This window comes from Diceros bicornis, chromosome 18, assembly GCF_020826845.1.
Source record: "Diceros bicornis minor isolate mBicDic1 chromosome 18, mDicBic1.mat.cur, whole genome shotgun sequence".
Lineage (NCBI taxonomy): Eukaryota > Metazoa > Chordata > Mammalia > Perissodactyla > Rhinocerotidae > Diceros > Diceros bicornis.
The window spans coordinates 38,134,809-38,157,945 of NC_080757.1; the positions used below are offsets into that span (position 1 = coordinate 38,134,809).

A 23,137-nucleotide genomic window follows, 5' to 3' on the forward strand; every position below is an offset into this window, starting at 1 on the left:
ATTTTATATATGTGGGACGCCTGCCACAGCATGGCTTGACGAGCGATACGTAGGTCCGCGCCCGGGATCTGAACCTGCAAACCCTGACCTGCTGAAGCGGAGCACGCGAACTTAACCACTAGGCCACCGGGCCAGCCACCCGCCTTTTGTTTTTAACTGAACCATTGGCCTGAGAGGGTCACACAAAAATAAAAGGCACCCAGAGTTGATGAATAAGTAGCTCAGGCCCTTCCTGCAGACAAAAGGGTACAGCGCTGGCTAGGGCAGAAGTCACAGGTTCATGACCTGGCTCTGACCTCTCAGGCTCTGGGTCTTTCAGGCAGCCACTGAGCCTGGAGCCCAGCTCCTCCCCTGCTCCCAGACCCATGAGGACATGGACATGGATGTTCTCCCTCTCTGAGGCCCAGCCTGCTTCCTGGCATGCAGAACTCATTTGATGAAGAAATAGCTGCTACTGATACATGAGCCCCCAGGGCTACAGAACCTCTACCTGCCAGACCTACCTGGAGAGAAAACGCAAGAGTCCTTGACACCTGCTCAGGGCTGGGGTGGCGGCTTTGTCACAAAGACACCCTCTACTGTTCCATATCTGTTCTAAATAAACTCCATGTCACAAGTCATCTGTGGCCACTTGCATGCCCAAGTCTCCAGAACCTCCTTGGAAGGTGGGTGCCCCACGCATCTCCTACGTGTCCAGTGCCCACCCTTCCATGGTTCCTTGAGACACAGTTTCCAAGACTTCCCACCACCAAGGGTTCTCTCGCCATCCAGGCACGGAGGGCACAGACAGAACACAGATGGAACAGGTAAGTTTTATTTGGACTTTCAACTCAGAGAGCTCAGAGGCCCCCATTGCCCCTCTCCAGTCCCCCTTCCCCACTTCCCCTCCCAGGGGGAACACACAAGGTACAATGCCATGTGTCTCTGGAGTCCTTGGCCCCTTCCCCGCCTGACACACCCCTTTAATCCCCTGCACTGAGGAGGAGGGGAGGGGTGTGAGGAGGTGGGGGGCCTGGAAGAGTTGGATCAGAATGGTACATGCACTGACAGTAGCGTCCACTGCTCCCTGCCCGGGACTGAGACCTGGGAGAGGCTCGCAGTGGAGGGAGTTGGAGTCATCGTGGGGCAGCAGGCTCTTGCCATAGGAAGCTCCCCACCTCAGCCCTGGGGACCCCCTGGCCTCCTGCTTACCCGTCCTTCTGAGGGTACGACTCTGAGGTAGATTGCACAGAGGGAATGTGGGTCGCTGGGGCGTGGGAAGGGGATTAGCTCTTTTGAAGTTGATCTCCACAGCACCCCGGGCCCATCCTCAGGTTCTGGCCTGGGAGGCAGGGATGATGACACCCACCCAGCTAACAGAGGCTGAGTCACACCTGGGCTCCAGGGCACCTGTGGTGTCAGGGGCTCAAGGGAGGTAAGGGTGGAGGGGAGCATCTGCCTTAATAATCTGTGCCTCCGTGCCGGGGCTCGGGCAGGGAGGTGGGGGGGGCTCAGGCAGGGCACGGGACTGGGAGGCTGGCACAGATAGTCCCCTGGCCTGAAGGTCATGGTGCAGGGCCCCCCGCCCTCAGGGCAGCCTCTTTAGGCTAGATCTTCCCAGTCCTCCAAGGTCCTCCCTCTCCTCTCCCACCCCCCACTACTCCCTAGGGTGGGCAGAGGAGGAGAACAGGGCTAGCCTGCAGGGAATGGCAAGAAACAAGATGCCTCCCTCCCCCAGTGGAGGCCCAAGCCATGAGCCCTGAGCTGGCCACGGGATGGAGGAACTGGCATCAGTGTGCAGGGCAGGCTCTGGGACCCCACAGAGAGGTGTTCCCCAGATAGAGCACAGCCTGAAAAAGATGGACATCGGGAGAGGGGCTGGGGCAGCTCCTGGAGTCCTCTGATATCCTCCGCCTCCCCAGGCCCAATCACCCTCTTGGATCCAACCCTATCTGAGAACAGAAAAGCAGAGAAGAGCCTGGGGTGGGGTATGCCCCTCCCCATCCCAGCCCAGATCCCTACCTCCCAGCGGAAGCCAGGATGCTGGGGAGTGCCTTGGCTGATCTCCCGGCAAGAGCCAGGGCTGAGTGGTGCCTGGACCAGGGAAGACGGCACACACATTGACTCAGTAGCTAGTGGAGGTATCTGGGGGTCGCAAGGGGCAGGGGCCCCCCACGAGATTCATGCAGCATTCAAAGTGAGTGAGTGTTTGGGGGTGATGGGAGACAGTAAAGAAACAGCCAGTGGGTGGGAGAGGCACCCTAGATCTTGCTGTTCTCCAGGTGGGAGTCAATGTGTTTGATGAGGGCATCATCCGGGTACCCGACAGGGAAACCCAGCTGGCAGAGGGGGCAGCTGCGGATGTCAGAGCCCACTGTCTCCATCAGCAGCTGTGAAGAGAGGGGGGAGTCACTTACGGTCCCCGATCCCACCCATGGTCCCCAGATCCCAGCCTGTCCTTTCCTGGGACCCAGGGCAGGAACAGCTGCAGCACGAAGAAGGAGTCTGGGCACCCTTTCTCCAGCACCACACACTTCCTCCTCCTTCCCTGCCCACCTTCCACCAGTTCAGCGTCCACTCCCCTGACCCCAGGCGTAGGGTCCCCAGGAGGTGTGTATGAGGAGGTGTGTGCGCTCAGCCTACCAGGGCATCTGCAGTAATGAGCCAAGACTCAGACACGCCCCCAGAGCGACTAAGACACAGCTCCCAGATAACTCAAAGCAATGGATAACCTCAAACAATGTACATCCCCCAAATAATTTTCTGTCTGGCTTTAGAATATATTTTGGTCCTTCTGGGTGGCAAGGGTTGGCTCTGACATTCAGGAAACTCATTATTTTAGTGCAATGATAGAGCCTTGAGATAGGGTGTCTTCTAGGACAGACAGAAAAGAGCAGGGGCTCTGAGGTCTGATGGCAAGAACTGGATGAGCAGGCCTATCCCTGTGCTGGTCGAAACGCAGGACAGCACGCCCTGCATCACCAGCAATAGTGGATGCTCACTACTGAGCCAAGCACCGTGCAGGGCGTTGGGCTCACTGCCTCCCTCTTAAGAACCCTCTAGTGGAAATAAAACTAATCATCGTCCTCATTTTGCAGATGAGAAAACTGAAGATCAGAGAGGATAAGTGACTTGTTCGAGGTCCCACAGCTACTAAGCGGGGAGTGCAGAATCAAAGCCAGGACTCACTCTGAAGACCATGCCCTTACCCGCGGGGGTGAACAAGGTGTAAGGGTGCAGGGCCCAGTTCACACCAACAAAAGGCCTCGGGAGAGAGGTGAAGGACTCCCTCTATGCCCCAGGGAAGCAGGGGTGGTCAGGAGGGGAGCCCGCGGGTGGGCGTGGAGCGGAGTGCGGGCGGGCGGGGCGCACACTCACGTTGATGGACGGCCAGGACTGCGCGTGCTCGGCGTGGGCGTAGGCGGCTGGCGACTCCGGGACGGGGAAACCCGCGCAGAAAGAGGCGCAGCGGGTGGTGCCAGCCTCGGGGCTGGGCGGGCTGGCGGGCACGGCCCACTCCTCCTCCTCCGACGGCTGCTTCTCGAAGCGCAGCCGGATGCCCTCGAAGGCGCGCCGCGGGCTGAGGGGCCTGCCGGGGCCGTAGAGCTCGGCGCCGTAGGCCCGCGGCTTGGGCAGCGTGGCGGCCTCGGCCTGCAGCCAGGGCGGGGAGGCACCCGCGTAGCCCGCGCCCTCGGCCATCTCCGAGTAGCTGCGCCGGCCCTGGAAGCCGGCCTTCACGTGGTGGCTGGGGGGCTTGGCGTAGGCGCGCTCGGCCAGCGTCCTCTCGCCCGGCGGCGGGGGGCGGCGGGGGCCGGGGCTGCGGGGCCGGGCAGGCGGGGGACCCCGGGGAGCGGCGCTGCGGGCTGGGGGTTTGGCACGGCGGCGGCACCGGCGAGCGGCGCTGCGAGACAGGCGATGGGCAGGAGGGCGAGGCCGGCGAGCGGCGCTGCTGGGGCGAGGGGCACGGGGGCCCGGGGTGAGCGGCGCTGGGGGGCGGGGGACTGGCACGGGGGGCACGGGGGCGCCGCTCGGGCAGGCGGGGATGGTGAAGGGCACTGGGGGGCCGGGGAGTGGCGCTGCGACAGCGGGGAGTGCCTCTGGCCTGGAGGAGAAGCAGGACGGGGTGTGGGGGACAGAGGTGAGGAGAGAAGACGTCAGAATTGGGGAGCCAGGTGCTTGCGGCGACCCCTGCCGCTGTCCTCCCAGCGCGAGTGAAGAAGGACCAGGCACGGGGAAGGGAAGTGGAGGGTGGCCCAGGACCCAGGATGGTAGCCATAGCTCCCCCTCCCTATGGTCCAGCTCCGGCCTCAGCCTCCCCTGCCCTGCCCCATCTCACCACCGCTCCGGGCCTGCTCCTGCAGCAGAGTCCTCAAGATCCTCCCCTGAAGGGAACTCAACTCCCGAAGCCGGCCCAGCTCCTCTGTCAGCTCCGTGTAAGCCAGCGCCAAATTCACCCTGAAGGACACCCCAGCCCCTGAGTCAAGGTTTGACCCCAGCCTGCCCTGACCATGAGGTCAGAGGGCAGGGAGTGGGGAAGAGGAGGGAAGTGGGTTTACTGTCACAGCTGTGGAGGAAGAACCCACATCTGGCCCTCCCCTTCTCTCCTACCCCAACTACAGAAATTCTCTTAGGCCTTCAGGTCCACCTCAAAGGCCACCTCTTCCAGGGAGCCTCTCTCTCCTGCCAGTGAACCTTACCTGGGGCTAGGGCGGTGGTTCCCAGACTTTGGGCTGGGGCTGGGGAGTTCAGTGATTCCAAGGGGTCCCTGAATGCATGTGTTCACGGAGCACTGTCTGTGGCCTGAACACATCTCATACATATGTGTGTTTTTCTAATCTGTGCAGAAGCTGTGGTGACGAATAAAACACAGATTCATCAAAAAAGCTGCACTGAATTTATGGTAGCTTTTGTCACTGTGAGTTTTCTCAAAGAGTGGGTACTAAAAGTATAAGCGCAATCTGTGTGTTGGGAGCAGGGGTCCATGAAAAGTCCTCACCTTTGAAAGACTGGGGACCACTGTTGCAGAGCCTGTGAAGAGCCCCATTCCATAAGTGAAGACGTGGCCTCCTGAGGTGCCATCTGGTGCCACACCTGAGCCCAGGTCTGCCCAGTTCCAGGCCCACTGCTCTTGCTTCCAGCTCAAAGCTGCCTCTGAGCTCCTTTCAGCCTTGCAGCTCCCAGGATCTCCAGGGAGCCCTTACAGCGAGATCTTTGTGCACCGCACACCTCCAGGGGGCACCACTCACATTTATCATTTTTCAAAGGTTGCCTTGTTCTGGAACTTCACTAGGAGTTCCTTGACGGTGGGGATTATATCATTGTATTCATTTTTCCAGCACCTTGTCCAGGGCCTGGTACCCAGTAGATGTTCAGTAAGTGAACAATGGATTGAGCCTCTCTATCCATTTTTCTTTCTTGTTCCCTTTCTTCCTCCCACTTCCTGCTCAGGCCTCCTGGGTACCCACCCTCACGGAGCTGGAACAGACTCTGAGCTTAGCCAAAACTTCACCCACTTCCTTTCTCTTTGGGTCACTCTGACCCAGAACCACCAAAGGTTATCACTCAGCATTGCCCCTCCCCTCTCTCCCACCCTAGCCTCCACCTCCAGGGAGCCCTTCCTGCCCTCACATGAGGCTCTGCCATGGCCTTGGGTCACTGCCTTCATCTCTGCTGTGGGCTTAGACAGATCCTGGCAGGTAGGGGTTTTGGTTTCCTCGGATCTCCCCCCTTCCTGGCCCGCCATCACCAAGTCCAGAAGGGACTCCGGAAGTCTATGGAAGTTGGAGCTGGAGGGAAGTCACAGGCAGAGGCTCAGCCACTCCAGATGGATCTCCTCACCCGGGAGGCCCTCTTGCCTCAGGAGGTGTAGGGCCCTGAGCAGGAGTGAGAGGTGTGGGGGGGTGGGGGTAGTTCTCCAGACCCTGAGGGCCTGTCCCCATCCCATGGTAATGGACATGTGAGATGGGATATCTGTGGATGGGAGGGAGGAAAGGGAGGTGTGAGGCCAGTATGATGAGTGTGAGGAATGGTGTGCGAGTGAGCATGTGTGTGTGTGTCTGACCCCGAGGACAGGAAGGGAAGTCGTGAGGTTAGGGCTTAAGGGGGCAGGAAAAGCCGAGGTGCAGAGGGTAGATAATGACTGAGCTCACTGGCTGGCTCTTACTAATCCTGGGGCAGAGCTGGGCAGTGGGGGAGACAGCAGACCCTCCTACAACAAAACTATTTTTAACCCATTTGGGCCAAAGCCAAATTATGGCAGACAGGCTGGATTCTGGGGGACAAACCCTCTTCTTAGGAAGGGATAGTGCTCACTCCTCACCTGAGGGTGGACAGGGACGGACAGGAGCAGAGTGGAAGGAGTCCTTTGGGGAACCCTCAGTCCCATTACATCTCAGCCCTTATGATTGCTGAATGTGTCCTGTGCTCCCCCACCCTCATCTCAAGGGTCTGTGGGAAGAAACGGCATCTCCCCCCCAAGACTGAGAGGCCCAGTCTGTGTGTCCCACATTAAATTGGGGACTTCTCAATGGAAAGCTCCCTCCTTCAGAATGAGGGCAATCTGAGGGCAGAAGCTGTGTCTCCCCCATCAGACTGGGAGCTTTCAGAGGATCATGCTAGCCCCTCAGTGGTGGGGGCAGGAGGGGCCTCTGGGCAGGGCACTGTGTCCCCCTCTGACCAAGCAGCCCCAGTTTCTCTCCCCATCTGCCTTCACTGCTATATCTCAGGTGACAGATACAGGTCATCGCCTTCACACCCCGCCTTGGAGATCTCACCTGCCACACTCAGTTCCCAGGCCCCTATCTCTCCCCTGCTTGCCTTCCTCCCCTTGTCAGGAGCTACCCCAGTTTCCACCACCCAGCTCCTGGCACCCATTTTGCAGCAAAACAGACAAGGCAGCAGGCAATGGTGAAGAAGCCCCCAGCCCAGACTGCCCAGTCCCTCTCCCAGCTCTGACCCGGTGCCTGGGGCAGGTGGGCACTGTCCTCCTGGAGCCCCAGGCAGCCCTTACGAAGACCTCTGAGCCCCGAGCAAGGTGGTGGGACCTGACCTCCTGATGTCCCAAGGCCCTCTGGGACCCGCCCCCCCTTCATCGGGCGTCTCTTCCCACCTAAAGATGCACAGGCCCGTGCTGCTAACTACACTAAGGACCTGAATGACTCACGTTAGAAAACACTGCCAATTCAGTGGAAAAAATCTCAACTTCACAACACAACCAAGAGTCGCACATGTGCACCTGAATACACATTCCATTTCCTGGCTTCCTGGCCCACACCTGAGTGCTATTTTCCACCATCGTGACTGTTTGGGAAGGACAGGTCAGGGGAACGGCAGCAGGTGGCTGCCTGTGGGTGCTTCTTTATTCCTTCAATTATTGGGGAAAGTTTTGTCTGAGTCTCTCAGAACCTGGGAGGGACCCAGGGAGAAAAGAAGCACAGATAATCTGTCTGAGCCCTTATCACGGCCCACTCATTGTGCTAAGAACTTTACTTAATCTTCACAACAACCCTTCAGTGTTGCCACTGTTATCTCCACTTTACAGATGAGAAAACTGAGGCTTACAGAGGTGAAGTCACTTGCTCAAGGTCATAAAGCCTAGTAGTAGTGGGGTTGCTGGAACGGGAGCTCTGGCCTCCGGGACTCCAAAGTCCAGGCTGCTGACCACTAAGCTATACACTGCCTCCCAAAAGGATCAGGAGAGGGGGCAAGGAGAGATGGAAGGCAGCAGAAGGGAAAGACGGTGAGAAGGAAGAGGCTGGGGACGGCGGAAGTGGCCTGGGAGCCCTGAGCATCACCATCTCTGCTCTGGGAGGGGAGAAGAAGGTGCTAGACATATGTAGAGCTACTGAGAGGCTGGCTCAAGGTAACAGAGCAGGGATCCAAACGTGCTCTTGGCACTTCAGCCTGCTGAGCAGTGCAAATGGCAGAGCTGGCAGGAAGGAGGGCTCCCTCCGTTGCAAATCTTTCCCCCTTCACTGACTTATCCTTCCATTCATTCTTTCCACCAGGAATTCGGGGATCTCGGAAATTCATCTGGAAACAATAATTGTCACTGTTACTGATAAAGCAACTGAGATGAGAAAGGTTAGAGACCTAAACATCCATCTTCTTTCTGCTCTAAAGCAGCTGGGAGACACAGGGGCTTCCCAGTGCAGCATCTTCCCCAGGGACGTTCACTGGGTGGCCTGCGCTGCACTGGAGCCCCAGGGAGGATGCAGCTGGGTCGGGATTCAGGCCAGTGAATCATGGGATGAGAACTAGGGATGGGTTTGAGGTCAGGATTAAGGTTGAGTCAGGGTCATATCAGGGCTGGGGTTGATAGCTCATTTTCCATCAGGATTGTGGACAGAGTTGGGGTCAGGATGAGGGACAGGGTTCGAGTCAGGGATGGGATCAGTATTAGAGTTGGGACTGGCATCAGGATCAGAGCTGGTCACGCGGTCAGAAGCACTAGCTGATTCAGAGTCAGGAGGCAGACATCCAGCATTCCCAGCCCTTCCATCCTTGCCCATCGCTGCCCCAGCCACCTCACCCCTGTGGGGGAATTTAGGGACCAAACTTTCCACCACACGCAGGCACACCCAGCATCAGTCTTCCCGCCCGACCCGCCCGACCCTCTGGGAGGGGACCTCAGGCACCGGGCCGTGGAGCGGACTTGAGGTTGCGGGCCGGGGGGAGGAGGAAGTCGCTTTGCAACAACCCAGTGCTCCACCACTTCCTTTCAGGCGCCTTGAGCCCCTTCTCTCTCCTCGACCAGCTATGACTTGCGGTCCACAGAGCTCTTCATGGCAGCCCCTGCCATGCTTCCAGCAAAGCCAGATGTTCACTGTGTGTCTAGACAACCTCCCCAGATGCAGCCCCACTGAGCAGCTCCCGGCGGGGCTGGGAACCAGAGTCCCCATTAAGGAAGGAGCCACACATCCCAAGTTGCGCAGGACTGTCCTCGTTCACGCTAGTTGCCCCTGCATAAGTATTAATAGTGCCCCCTTTCACTTTCAAAAGTGATCAGGTTTGGTCAGCAAATCATCTGGCGTCACCTAACCTGCCCCAGAGAAATCCCACAGAGGCACTGTCGCCCCACTTGCTCAGGATCGCCCCACCTGCTTGGCATCTGCACTGCACTTCTCACTGAACTTCTCTGATTACTTAACTTCTTTGTACCTCAGTTTGCTCAGCTGGAAAAGGGGACAGTACCTTCACCACAGTTTTTTTGTGAGAATTAAATGAGACTTTGGAGGTAAATCGCCTCGAGTAGTGTCTGGATGAGGTATCAGGGGAGTCCCTAGGAGACAGGTGGAGAAAGGGGGAAACCAGTCTGGATCCTTTTTTGGAGACACCAGCTCGACGACTTTGGTTTAAGAACCAGGGGAGGATGCAGAGTTTCCCATCTAGGGAGAGGACGTGGTAAGAGCCGCACTCTGCCTTCCTGGCAGGGAGAGGGTCACAGCTGGCTTCAAAGCCCACCAATCCCTCAGACCACAATCAGGTGGGAGTGGTGGGCCCCAGCTTCAGAGCCCCTCCCCACCCTCAGGGAGCCTCCCAGGCTGCAAGTGCTCAGGGGTTAATTCCTGTGAGCTGGGTGCCCGGGCTGAAGGAGATTTGAAAGAAAGGAAGTAGGGAGGGTGAGAAGCGTGAAGGGGGAGGCCCTGGGCCCGCTGGTTCTGGGGCAGGAGGCTAAGCTCAGGGTACACGGGGGTCTCCGACTTCCGTCCTGACCCACCCCACACTGCCCTTGACCTCTGTGCAGAGTTTCCATCCTCTCTCTCGAGTTCACACTTCTCCCCCACCACTAACCGCAGCCCACGCAGAGGCTTGTGGGCGGAGAGAGGGTGTGGGGGGTGGGCGGAAAAGGGCCCAGGCTGCAACACTGAGCCCCCCACGTTGGGAAAAAAGAAAGGCCTATCGTTTTCCCCCTCATCACTCACACTGAGCCTCCGTCTTCTCACAGGGGGCTCACATCACGGATGGGGCCCCTCCCCTCCGAGCCTTCATTCCCCTCACTGAGCCCCCACCCATTCAGAGCCCTCAGCCCCTTCAAGGAGCCCCCCCTCCACAATTTCCCCTCCACCCTCAGCACTGACCACACCCTTAGAAGGGCTGCACTCAGGACCTGCGACTCTGTGCTGGGCCCAGAGGGGACGGGGCCATGGGTTCTGCACCTTGCCTGGGACCCTCCTGGGGTCCTTACCTCCCTGTGCATCATCAGGAGCAGGGTGGTCTCCACTCCCACCTCGTCCCTCATCATTGCCTTTGGCCCCTGAGTGACCCCCAGTGGCTATTCCTCTGGGGCAATTTTTCCCCCTGGGCACCAGGCACCAGGTGCTGGGCTGACCAAATGGCAGGGAAATCTTGCCCGGAGGTCAGACCTGGAGGGGGGCAGTCTGGTCTGGTCCAGGTGCCTATTTGCAGAGGAACACTGATGACCAGAGTTTATGCGCCAGGGGCTGGGATGGGAGGGACTGGGAAACCCTGGGGCCAGGGCTGCCTCCCAGGTCTGCCCCCTCAGCACTGGTAGAACCCTTGGAAGGGAATTAATAGAGGGAGGCAGGAGCTGTCTAAGGAGGGTATTTTAACAGCCAGGACTCCCACAATAAGCCTGGCTGCCCTGGAGGTGTCCAACTGAGATGGGTGAGCAACTTTCGGGGATACACAAGACTCCCACACAGGAGCAGGTTGACTCAGGAATTTCTGTGGCCCCCTCTTCAGCTTTCACACCCCCAGCTGGATAATCCAGCCCCTGCATTCCTCTCCTGGGAAAGCCCACATGTAACATTCCCACTAGCCTGGAGGGTCAGGCCCAAGTAGAAGAAAGAGGAGGGTCTGGTGGGGGAAAGTGTGCTGAGAGCAGGTAACTGAGGCCTCCTCAGGTGGGAGGACAGGGGAGGAACACTCGGGAAGCAGCCTATTACCAAAAGGAGCTGAGTTTATAAGAAAATAAAACTACCGGGGGAGTGAGGACTTCCTCTGAGAATTAACTCTTGCCAAGCTGGGGCTGTCCAGAGATGCTCGGCCTGAACGGAAATGTGAGGCTGGGCAGGCAGGGCCTGGCTGGCTCCAGGGGCTGAGGTCTAGGAGGTCCCGAACCACAGGGACAGAGGGGAGGAGCCGGGAGGTCACCTTTAGTAAGACCTGCTCAGGCCAGCCCCAAGCAGAGCCCAGCTCCCTCTGTCCAAAGGGTCTGGGTGGGGAGGTACCCTGGGGTGGGAAGGGAAAGGGGCTCTTCTGGCCACACAGAGGCATGGATGATAGCACCTCCAGAAGTACCTTCTGGGAGGGGTTCTCTCACTCACATCCAGCCTTGGCCCATGGGATCCACCACCCCTTCTCTGCCTCCCCCACCCTCATCACCTTCCTCTCACATCTCTTGGCAATGACTGCCCTCTGAGCCTGTGAGGGAAATCTGGGGCCAGAGAGGTGAAGTCAGTAAAGCAAAGCCACTCAGCATCCCTGGAAGGGTCCCTGGGATTCAAAGCCCGGCAGTTCAGACTCCAGCCCTGCCAAAAAAATCCTTTCTCTGGGTTCAACCCACTGGGGGAGCCTTCACTGCTGGTCTTCTGAGAGGGTTGGACTCAGTGACCCATAAAGGGCCCTACAATGTGACTTTTGGGGCAAGCCAGGCTTCTAGAACATGCGTGTCCATGTGTGTATGTTCTGGATCTAGTCTGGGCACATGGGCTAGGATGGGCTGTGAGCCTCAGCCACAAGCTAGGGTGGACCCTCTCCACAGAGGCACCCAACACTCCTCAGCAGCCTGAGGGGTCCCACCCACCAGTCCCACAATCTAAGTTCTCACCCCGCCCCACCCCCCGCCGGCTATCACAGCTCCACCCAGGCCCTTGCCTCAGGGTGCAGAGGGAGGTAAGGGGTATCCCCAACTGGCCAGAAGCTGGGAGGAAGGTGAGGAGGAAGCCTGCAGGGAGGAGGACCCCTAGGGTCCTGCAGCTGGGTATGCTGTGTGATGAGGGTTAGTTCCTGCCCCTCTCTGGGTCTCGGTTTCCCCCTCCAATGAAAGTAGGGAGCCTGTGGCACACGCCTCGTCTCGGGGAGAAGGCTTAGGCGGAAGGAGGTTTGTGCTCTATTTCTCAGAAAGTGGGAGAGGATGAGTTCGGGTGCGGATGTGAGAGGCAACAGGCTGACTGCTGCCAGGCTGCCACTTGCCCTCTCCCTCGCCACCCAGCACTGCCCAGGGGCCCCCACCTTAGGCTCCCCTCTGACAGAGTTCCCTCCCTCCTTCCTGCTGCCGCTCTTTCCTGGCAGGATCCCCAAGGGACACCCCAATAGAGTACGTTCTGATTCCCACTCGCTGCTGTATGAACTCAAGGCCGATCTTCCTCTCCTAAGCCTCAGCTTTCTCTCTCCTGAGACGAGGCGCCACAAATCCCGAAAGGCCATCTCCTTCCTCATGGTTGAGGAGGGGAAGGTTACCCCAACTGGCTGGGCCTTGTTACTGGGGCAGAAAACGGGGCTCAGAGCGGCCCAGAAACTCACCAGGGGACACAGAACACAGCAGCAAAGCCTCTGAGGAAGTCTCTCTCAGCCCCTGACACCTCGAGATGACAAGGGTGCCAGAGGAAAGCAAAGGGAACGTCCCAGAACCTGAGCACGCCCAGAACCTCGCCTCCTTCCTGTGAAGGATGCAGAGCCACACAAGCAACCCATGGCCCTGATGCCTTGGAAGAGAGGTCCCCCAACAACGCACAGGGGGAGAAGTGAACCAAAGTGGGGGCCTGGGAAATGCCCCCCTGGGGTGTAGAGGTTAAGAGGGGGAGGACTGCAGACGTGACTTACTGATCATCTCCAACTCTCTTCACCCACGCCATGTCCCGCTCTGACTGGTTGGAGGCCAGATCCTAAGGGGGAAGATTGAGATGTCAGACCCCAACTTCACCTGCCTCGACTCCCCTTCTCCACATTTTCAGGGCTGGTCTGTACTCAGGGAGAGAATCCTGAACCTCTCAAGGTCGTTCCCAGCAGCACCTAGATCTCCACAGAGTTCTGGAGGGCCCAGGTCGGTGCCCCCTGCTGCTTACCTGGGCCCGGGTCTCCTGCAGCTGCTTCAGCTCCCCCTGTAGCCGCTCGCACTCAGCCTGCAGCTGCTCCTCCCGAAGCTGAGCCCCCCGGGCCTCTCCCTGGGCAGCCTCCAGAGCCTCTTCTAGCTGCCGCCGCTCCAGCTCACTCACACTCGGTGTGGGGCCTGGCCAGCCTGCTGGCACGGGACAGGACAATGTCAGGCTGGGTCCAGCTGCTGGGCACCCTCCACCAACTGCCAGATCAGCACAAAGTGAAACGGGGGAGAACTGCAGCATGAGGGATCCAAGAAAGACAGCCAGAGGACAGACAGCTTGGGTTGAGAGATACCTCTACTGAGGGCAGTGAGGAAGGATGGGCTGAGCTGCTTTTTCTAATCTCCCTGGAGGCCAGGGAAAAAATAATATGGCCCCTGAAGGGCTTCCTTGGCCAGACCCGAGTCTCTGAGCATCCTCAGGGGCCGCTCCTAATCACAACCTCAGACAGGCAGGGGGACTCTGGGTGGGCGCGCCCTCTGCTGGCACATACAGGAATTGCACAGGGTAGCCAGAGAAGGAGGGAGTTAAGACGGGATGTCAGTGGGAGAAACTGGGGTAATAGTGGATGAGGTGACAGACTAAGTTGGTAAGAAGAGAGGGGGAGATTATGGTAGAAATTTAACACATTATCATGAGGTGTGGACTATCAATCCGAGAAGCTGGAGGTATCCAATGGTATTGAAATGGGGGGTTGGCTGGGGGACTTTGGGGTAGGAAAATCAGGGGCCACTAGATCTCACCATGACTCAAGCCAGGTCCCCCTCTCAGGGCCAAGTAGTGCAGGTCCAGCTCAGCACAAGGCGGGGCAGGGGCAGGTGGGGGGCTCAGGCTGGGGAAGGCTGCGTCCCGGAGGCTTTGCTGCTGCCGCAGCTGCTGCTCCAAACCGCAGATCTGCCGCAGGTGGGTCTCCACCAGGGCCCTCTGTGGGGAGAGACAGAGGGTGAGGGTCTGCACAGGGCCAGGGCGCCCCTGTGGGCCCCCCAAGCCCAGGACTTCCCCATGTCTGGGTAGCCATCATCCCCCCAAACTGAGCAGAGGCCCCAGGTCACACATCCCAACTCCACTCTCCAAGTGGCCGTGAGTGCGAGGTCTCTCCTCCCAGCAACTGCAATGCAGATGTTTCTGGCTACCGCCCCTTGCAAGGTCAGAGTTAATGCCTCTTCCTGTCACTAACACACAGGGATACTTATAAGAACCCTGTTCAGACACTGCCACCCCCTCAGGAGCATAAGAACTTCTATTTGCATACGTGACAACCACTGTGGGCTTCATCTACCTCACCTACAACATGGGGATAACCAAACCTACCTCTTAGGTTTGTCGTGAGGATTAAAATGAGTAAATATATCTAAAGAGATAAGAATGGTGCCCGGCACATGGTAAGTGCCATGTAAGTGTTTATGATTATTAAGGCAATGCATTTTCAAACGAATGCCCCACAACAGCTCTCGAGGTTGTTATTTGCCCCGCTTTTCAGAGGAGGGATGGGGGCTAAGTGCTTTGACCCAGGTCACAGCCAGGAGTTGGCAGAGACTGTGTCTCCTGATTCTGACGCCTGCCCACCTGCTCACATGCATGGCCATACTCCGACTCAGAATCACACATATGCCAAGACCCATCCTAGTAGCCATAGACACTTCTGGTCACCTCTGCCCTCACCTACAGCCTACCAGGGCACACTGCTATAGGTATAGGGTTGACCTAGCGTGAGACTCAAACATAAAGAACGGGGTCACTCACATAGTCACCTCTGTCACTACATGGCCAGGATGTACACAGAGTCACTCACAACTTGCATGACACACAGAGCCCCGCTCACAAGACCAAACGGGCACTCACAGACACAAACACACACAGCGGGGTGCACCCCACAGGCACACACACCGAGTTGCACACAATCACACAACCAGGGCCACACCCCCAAGCACCCTAGCTCTCTGGGCCTCACCATCTCCCTCAGCTCTGTCTCTAGGTCGTTCTTCTCCACGCAGAGTTTCTCATAAGCCTGGATCATCTCCCCGAGCTGTTCTTCCTGCTCCTTATTCTTCTGCAACTGGATGGGGCCCAGAGAGGGTAGAGAACACGCCACAGTCAGGCCCATCCTTGACTTGGGGGGCTGAGCAGCTCCCTGCGCCTCCCACCCCGACTCCCAGCACCCAGTGGAGGGGCAGGAGGAGCTGCAGCCAGTTCTAGGGAAGACCGTGGGGATCAAGGGGACAGAAGGCCAGAGGCTGGGGGTGGGGGAGCGATCAGAAATTGACTGGAGCAAGGAGCTCAGGGAGCAAGGTCGGGGAGGCCTGTGAGGGACTCACCTCGTGCTGGAACTGGTTGAGCTGTTGCTGTAGGCTGACCTTCTCCACCTCGAGCAGGGAGCCATCCTTGATTTCATACAGAGAGAAGCCGTGCTCCTCTCCAAAGTCATTGATCAGCGGGTACTGCGGGCGAGGCAGGCCCTCAGGAGAGCTAATGCCCAGCTCCCTGCCCAGGCTTCAGCCTGCTGTGCCCCTACCCCACAACCTGTCTCAGAGTCCTCGCCTCTCCCTCCCCTCTCCAGTGGGATCTGTACATCCCAATTCCCACGGACCTGCAGGCATCTCCACCAATCAGATCTTTTCTAGATCCAGGGATCCCTCCTGATCCCTTGCTGATTGGCGCTGGACTCTCTAGAGTTCCCATCCAGAGCAGCCACATCACTCACGGGGAACCCTCAAGTTCCCAAGAGTGTACACCCTGACTCCTCTTTTGGACCCCTGGAATCTCTGCTGAATCCCCAGTTCCTGTCACCCAGCACCCCCCTACACACACACAGCAGACCCCTCATCTCCAGGTTCTGACCTTGATCTCATAGACTTTGAGGCGGCGGCGGAGTGTGGCATTCTCCCTCTCCAGGCCCCCCAGCCGCTCCTTGATGTCTCCGTAGGCTGTGATAAGGGCAAAGTGGGAGGCAGAGCACATGTCCCCCCCCAGCGAGGGGTCTCCAGGGGCGTCCAGCCACACCTCACTGGGTCCCAGGGCCTCCTGGGTCAGGATGCTGATGTCATCCTCAAACATGGACTCCATGGCAAGGTCCTGGGCCGTGGCCCCCCCCGGGCCTCCTGGGAGAGCAGGAGCAATGGTGGAGAGAGCAGCCTGGAGCTTGTCCCATACCCCTCGTCCTGGCCTGAGGAGCCCTGGCCCGAGGAGCCCTGAGATGTAGCCTGGTCCTGCCCCCATCTCCCACAGCCTCCTCCCAGACTACTAAGCCCCATCTTCTCTTCTCTGCTGCCTTTGGGGCGGAGAGGGTTAAGTGGGGACAAATAAGCCAGGTCAGCAGCGGGGAAGGGCTCCTTCCGGAACCCAGGGAGACCTGTGGACAGGAGAGGGCTGCTGTTCCTGCCTTCCCAGCACAGGGCCCAGACGGTGCCTGCCTTGACTCACTCCTCAACCCCTTCTCCACCCCAGACCTCACTTCCCCAAATACCTCTCTGCCAAGCTCCTCATCCCAGGGCTCTGGCACCCCTGGCTCCTCCCTGAGGAAGGCCCAGTGCTTCTGGGAGGGTCAGCCCCACCACTGTTAGCACGTCCTCTGCCAGGCCCCCGCCCAACTTCCCGGCTTCCTCCTGCAGGATCCCAGAGTTCAGGAAAAGGAAGTGCCTCCCCTACTCACACTGGGGCTGTGGCAACCCTCCAGGCCCTCCTCACCCTAACCTGGGACCCACAGGAAGTCGTCGCCTGAGTGTCAGAGAGAACACAGGGGAAGGGGGCTCTGGGAGAGGGCGGGGGCTCAGGAGAAGAGGGCCGCCAAAGAATTCCCGAGCCCGGCCCCTGTGCCTGCCCACTGGGAAATGGGGAGCTCTGGCAGGGGGCAGGAATGACTCAGGGCTCCAGAAAGAGTAGGCGAGGGGGTGCGCGTGTACTTCTCCCGGCCCTGTTTATGAATGTGTCTGTGGCTGGCATGTGTGGGGGGAAGTGTGTGTGTCTGTGAATGAGTGTAGGTGTGTCACAGTCAATGAGTGCCTTGGCGGGGCTGCGGGTGGGGGTCGGGGATGGAGTTGGGAAGTGGCCGCGAGACCGAGTGTGTTTGTGTGTGCGCGTGTGTGCACGCGTGCGTGAGCGTGTGTGAAGGGTGGGCACGTTCAGGGCCGTGTGTCACGTGAGGCACTATGGGAATGTCCGAGGTGTGTGCGCGCGTGCCGGAACGTGTGCGCGTAGAAAAGGGGGCTCCTGAGGTGTGAGTTGAGACAGTGGGGTCCGACCTCCCACAGCTGGGCAGCAGGAGCTTGGGGTGGACAGGGCTCAGGCCCAGGCCCTAACACCGTCCCCCCATTAAGTGCCAGGGAAACGCGGGGGACCGGGTCTGAGTAAGGAGCGTGAGCCCAGGTTTGCGGGGCTGGCCCCACCTTTAACCCTGTCCTTCCCAGACCCATCCCCTCCCCCCAACGCCGCTCGCCAGCGCTCACCACACGCCCCCAGACCCCTTGCCCGCCACCTCGGGCCCAAACCCACTAGCGGGGGCTCTGTCCCCTGGGCCGCCCCGATAAATGTTTCCGTCCTCGGCATTCTTCCCTCAGCCCCGCGGCCCCGGGAGAGAGCCGTGGAAGGCGGATGGGGAGGAGGGTGACTCCTCGGCCCGGGCCCCTTTTGCGGCCCCTTTAAGAGCCGCCCTTTAAACCCCTCTCGCTCGGCGGACAGAAATTGTCGCCCCTCCCCTCTCGGGGGCCGAGACCACGCAACCCCCTCCCCCAGCCGGTCGAGCCCCGGGCCCTCGGTCCGCCGTCCCCCGGCCGGGGAAGGGGCTCCGGAGGCGGTGCGGCCTGAGCAGCGGCGGCCCACGGGGAAAGGGGGGAATGAGGGCTGCCGGCACCGGACCCTTCCCCTGCCTGCCATCCTGGGCCAACTACCGGCCAACCTCCCGCCCCCTCCTCTTGCCCACCCCGCGACCCCCGGGGGCCGGGCCCGGGCGCCGCTCCCCTCCCCCCGCCCGGCCCCGCCGGGGACTCACAGCTGCTGCCGGTTCCTGCTTGTAATCGCAGCCTACCCCCTCCGCCTGCTCCCTCCCCAGACGGGCACCGGTGCCCCCACCCCCCTGGCACCGCGCTCTGCTCTCGCCCTGTCGCCGCCGCCGGGTCTCTCCCCACCCCCCAGCCCTCCCCCCAGCCCCCCTTCCTCCCTCCCTCCCGCCCGCCCCGCTCCTCCTCCGCCGCCGCCGCCTCCTCCTCCTCCTCCTCCTCCTCCTCCTCCTCCCCGGCTGCTCCGGGTTTCTCCAGCTGGGAAGGCGCCCCGGACCCCGCTGCTGTCACCACCACGTGGCGAGGGGTGGCCGGCCCCCGCGGTGCGGCCCGGCCTGGCAGCGCGCCCGGCGCCCACCGGCTCCCCGCCGCGCGCGGCCCGCGCTCCGCGCCCCCTCCCCGCCGCCTCCCCAACGCAGTGTGGCGTGGTGTGCTGTGTGTTGGGGGCGTCTGCGGACGCTGCCGGGGCTCAGGCGGTGCTTTGGCTTTTGCTTTGGGGCTGTATATTTTGGGGGAAAGTAAGGCTATTTATTTGGATTCTTTTTTTTTTTGGTCTTTGCTCTTTTGAGAAGGAAAATATTAGACCTACTCTTCATTGCTCTTGGAAGAGAGGGCATTGCTCTGATAATAAATACACTGACTATAGGGTCCAGTCGGAGAAATTAGAGTTAAATCAGTAACTTCTTCGGAAGTGAGAGTGAACTAAAGAGGTCAAAGTTTCCTTTAGGAAAGGGGACAGCTTCCCTCCCCCACACACAATCCCCTCAACACACAGAAGCACCCACAGGCCAGCGACATCAAGAAAAGACAGATTTCACCCTTTCCACAAAGGTTATTTGAGGACCTGCCAAACCGCTGGGCAGGAGAGAAATTTTTTTGCCACTTTCACACTGTGTGACCTTGGGCAAGTTACTTAACCTCTCTGAGTTAAGTTGAGGATAATTCTCGACCCTCCCAACAGAGGGTGAAGAATGGGGATCAGAACTAAAGGTACTGTGAATCCTCAGGAGGTGTTTATAATCCATTTTGATTATTCCCTGATGGATTAAAAAATGTGGGCAGAGGGATGGTCAGCCGGGCTGCTGGTAAGGAATGACCAGGGAAAACTTTGGAGGACTGTGGCTAACTGCTGACAAGCCGACCCTGGAAGCAAGAGTATAGGCTGAGGATGGGGCTTTTGGTATTCTTAGCATTTAGCTGTGAAGCTCCCCATGTGGAGGGAGGGTCCGGGCTGCTGGGAACCTGAGTCTACCTTTCTGGCTCCCAGGGGGAGGTGGGATGAATCTGGAAGGAGGGGAGGAGGAGAGGGCTGGTTTCTTGCTTGCTGTGACCTTTGAGAAGCAGCAGCAGCTGCCATCTTGCCCCTCTGTAGGGAGAAGATTGGACGGAGGGGTGAGCTTCTCCTCCCAGGAGAGCCAGCAGAGGCCGTGGACTTTTTCTCTTCAAAGAAGAGGACCGCACTGGCTTCCTTCCTCTTCCTGCTGCTGCATTCCTTTTATAGTCCAGAGCAGGAAGGCAGGTCAGCTACTTGCTCTCTGAGGCACTAGCTTTCTCTGAGCCATGTGGGACAACCCATGTGCCCTCTAGATGTGAGGGCTACCCAGCCAGGACATCTGTTACCCCACTAATCCCAAGGGCTGGGGAGATGTCACTTTCCTTAATGCTGCGCAAGTTCTCTTCCGAAGCAGAAGACCAGGCGAAAGATTGGAGGCTAGGCTAGGGGGTGCAGGATTGTCTCCGCAGCCTCGATGAACATGGACTTGGCCACCAACTGGACCTGTGAAACTGACTGGCAAACCCTCCCTCACTGGAAAGGGTAATGGGGCCAGGTACTGTCTGAACACACACTCTCCCTGATGAGGTGTCAGCCCTGCTGCTGCTGGGCTTCTCGGGGTACAGGCCTGAGTCACCTGGCAGAGTGCAACCCAGTGGTTCATCCTGGGTTCTAGGCAGTTGATGGCAAAAGCCCAACAGAGATTACGCCTGGTTTAGGTGCCCCTAAAATACCACCCCCACCCAATCTGGACCTGATCTCATCGCATTCCCATTTCTGGTTCTGTTGCTCATACTGGACAGACAGTTCTGAGAGGGACTGTATCCCACCCACCTTCACATCCCCAGGTGCCCTGATGGTACCTGCTCACTGTACATTTATTCAGCAAAGTTTTCTTGAACACCTATGATGCGCTGGCTGCTGAGAATACAGTGAGGAGCATGTCTCTGAAGGACAGATGTGTCTCTCTACCCCTCAAGGGGCTTATATTCTAGTGGAGGAGTCAGACCCCCCCAAAAGATTAATAAATGGAACAATTAGAAATTGTGATAGGGCCAGCCCTGTGGCTTAGCAGTTAAGTGCGCGCGCTCCGCTACTGGCGGCCCGGGTTCGGATCCCAGGCACGCACCGACGCACCGCTTCTCCGGCCATGCTGAGGCCGCGTCCCACATACAGCAACTAGAAGGATGTGCGGCTATGACATACAACTATCTGCTGGGGCTTTGGGGGAAAAATAAATAAATAAAATTATTAAAAAAAAAAAGAAATTGTGATAAAGGGTAAAAAGACACAAGGGGCAGCTACAAAGAATGGAGAGTGGCATGTGCTTTAGATAAAGTAGTCAGAGAAGGTCTCTCTGATGAGATGACATTTAGGCTAAATCTTAAAGGGTAAGGAGTGTTCTTGGTTGAATGAATAAATGAATGAAGCAGTCAGTGTGACCGTGGATTAGTTACTTCACCTCTCTAGGCCTGTTTCCTCATCTGAGAAAGCTGGAGGTTGGTCTGAATTCCTTCTAAGAACCCAGGATATAATCAGGGATCATGGTGGTAGAGACAGAAAAAGGTAAAAGCCAGGGGCATGGTGAAGGGGAAGTGAGGTAGGAGCTATGGTGGGAGGAGGAGAGGAGGGAATGTGGCAGACAGCTGGTCAGAAACACCATTTCTAAATGGTGTTTAGTACGAGAGGACTTGCCGCCAGTAGTTCCTGGCAGGAAAGGCAGCACAAAAGCAGGGCCCCAGTCACCCCTGCATGTTCCTCCTTGGAAACCATTGGGGAGAGACTGTCTCCCACTCCCAGGACTCTTGCTCTGGACAAAGACTTTGTCTCTCCTGTCCCATTCTTGCCTGAAAAGAGTAGGAGGAGGTGGTGTTAGCAGCTGGTAAAGAGATTGAATCAAAATAAAACCCAGATGACTCAAATAGAACCAGGCGGGCAGGAAAATTGATTAGACATGTGTGACAGTGTAGGATCCGGGTGCCACCTTAGCCCTCAAGTTCTGGATCTTAGAAAATTAGGGTTCGCTGCGGAACCATCCTGGGACTCCTACTGCAGTTACTGGTCTTCCAATAAATCAGAGGTTTGGGCAGTGGTGGAAAGACTCATTCCTTCACCAAATCCCCAAATTCCTGTGGAGGTAATGTACATCTACTCAAATTAGCAAGGTTTGGGTGGAAATTTTTTCTTTAAATAACTATTTGTGCTTCATATTCCCCACAACCATGTTCATTTCTGCTATCTGCCAAACAGAATTTTAAAAAAATTATTATATTGAATTTCTGAATACTTACTATGTATTATCCATTAGAAGGTGAGCTCCACAGGAAGATTTTATTTGCTCCATTCATTGCTGTATCCCCAGTGCCTGTGCCTGGCACATACTCAATAATAGTTGTTGATCAGTTAGTTTAATTAATGCACGTGCAGAGGCCCTGTGCTAAGAACTTTATTTGCATTACCTTTCATTGGGATCCCTATTTTACAGATGAGGAACCTGAGGATCAGAAAGGTTAAAGAATTTGCCCACGGTCATACTCAAGACTGTACAATAATTTGAAGGGCAGTGCTCAGGAAATAACAGGCAGTGCTCATTGCTATGGAAAGCTTACTCATACAGAGCCATTTCTTAATTCTCTTTCCTTCAGGATGGTGACAGGCTGCCCCTCTGCATCCAGAGCTCAGGCTGGGTGCCAAAGCTGAAATGTACTTTCCTTTCAGACAAGAAGGTACATTTCACACTGAGGAGAGCTCAGCTCAGGAACTTATGGGCTAAGAGCACCTGGGAAAAGGAACAGCTCCGGCTTCACAGGCCTCCTGCCTGCACTGCACTGCCCAGATCAGCTGACGGCGCCAGGGTAATTCAGATGTGGAGCTTACTCAGCAGCCCTGTGGCCTTTCTGGCCACCAGGCACCAACATCCAACTCTCCCCTAGCCTTGGTTCCTGAAAGCTTCTAGCTCAGAGGGAAAGTGGAGCAGAAGTGCAGGGAGATGGTTCAAACTCCAATTGGGAGGAAAGTTGACGTTAGGGAAAAATGTCACCCCCATCCTTGAATTAAGAGTTCAACAGGGGCCGGCCCGTGGCTTAGCGGTTAAGTGCGCGCGCTCCGCTACTGGGGGCCCTGGTTCGGATCCCAGGCGCGCACCCACGCACCGCTTCTCTGGCCATGCTGAGGCCGCGTCCCACATACAACAACTAGAAGGATGTGCAACTATGACATACAACTATCTGCTGGGGCTTTGGGGAAAAGAAGGAGGATTGGCAATGGATGTTAGCTCAGAGCCGGTCTTCCTCAGCAAAAAAGAGGATTGGCATGGATATTAGCTCAGGGCTGATCTTCCTCACAAATTAATTAATTAATTAAATAAACTTAAAAAAAAAAAAAAAAGAGTTCAACAGTTGCCAAAAGGTTAACAATGGACTTCATGATAGAATTAAGACAAAATGGCTTTGTTATTTAATTCCCAAAACCCTTCATCAGGGGCTCTCCCTGCTTGTTAACCGGAAGTTTGCTGGGAGCAGAGGCTCATCTGCTCGTCCTCTACCCTGTGTACCACATGGGTACACAACAGCCCATGGGACAAGCACAGCCTGTGGAGTCAGCACTGCTTGCTAGCCTACACGACTTTGGGCAAGGTTCTTAGCCCCTTCGTGCTTCTATTTCCTCATCTGTAAAATGGGACTAAAATGGTGCCTTCGTTACAGTGTTGATGAGGATTACTTTTATTACTCCATATAAGATGCTTATTACAAGCCTGGCATCTGGTAAGTGCATAAAATGGACACCATATAATGACTATTGACTAATCCTGTTCCCATTCCTCCAATTAACCC

The 23,137-nt window shown here is 57.4% G+C and overlaps 1 protein-coding gene across 1 annotated transcript; it reads right to left on the reverse strand.

The window, feature by feature from the left end:
* Positions 1–852: 852 nt before the first annotated feature.
* TBKBP1 (TBK1 binding protein 1) lies at positions 853–17,423 on the reverse strand. The gene is given in 12 exon segments (XM_058560795.1): positions 853–2,369; positions 3,358–3,780; positions 3,782–3,955; positions 3,957–4,081; positions 4,316–4,434; positions 12,766–12,827; positions 13,008–13,183; positions 13,784–13,964; positions 14,992–15,096; positions 15,356–15,478; positions 15,879–16,138; positions 16,504–17,423. Coding segments are annotated over 11 exon segments (1,842 nt in total). The 5' UTR covers positions 16,104–16,138; positions 16,504–17,423; the 3' UTR covers positions 853–2,240.
* Between the last annotated feature and the right edge of the window lie 5,714 nt (positions 17,424–23,137).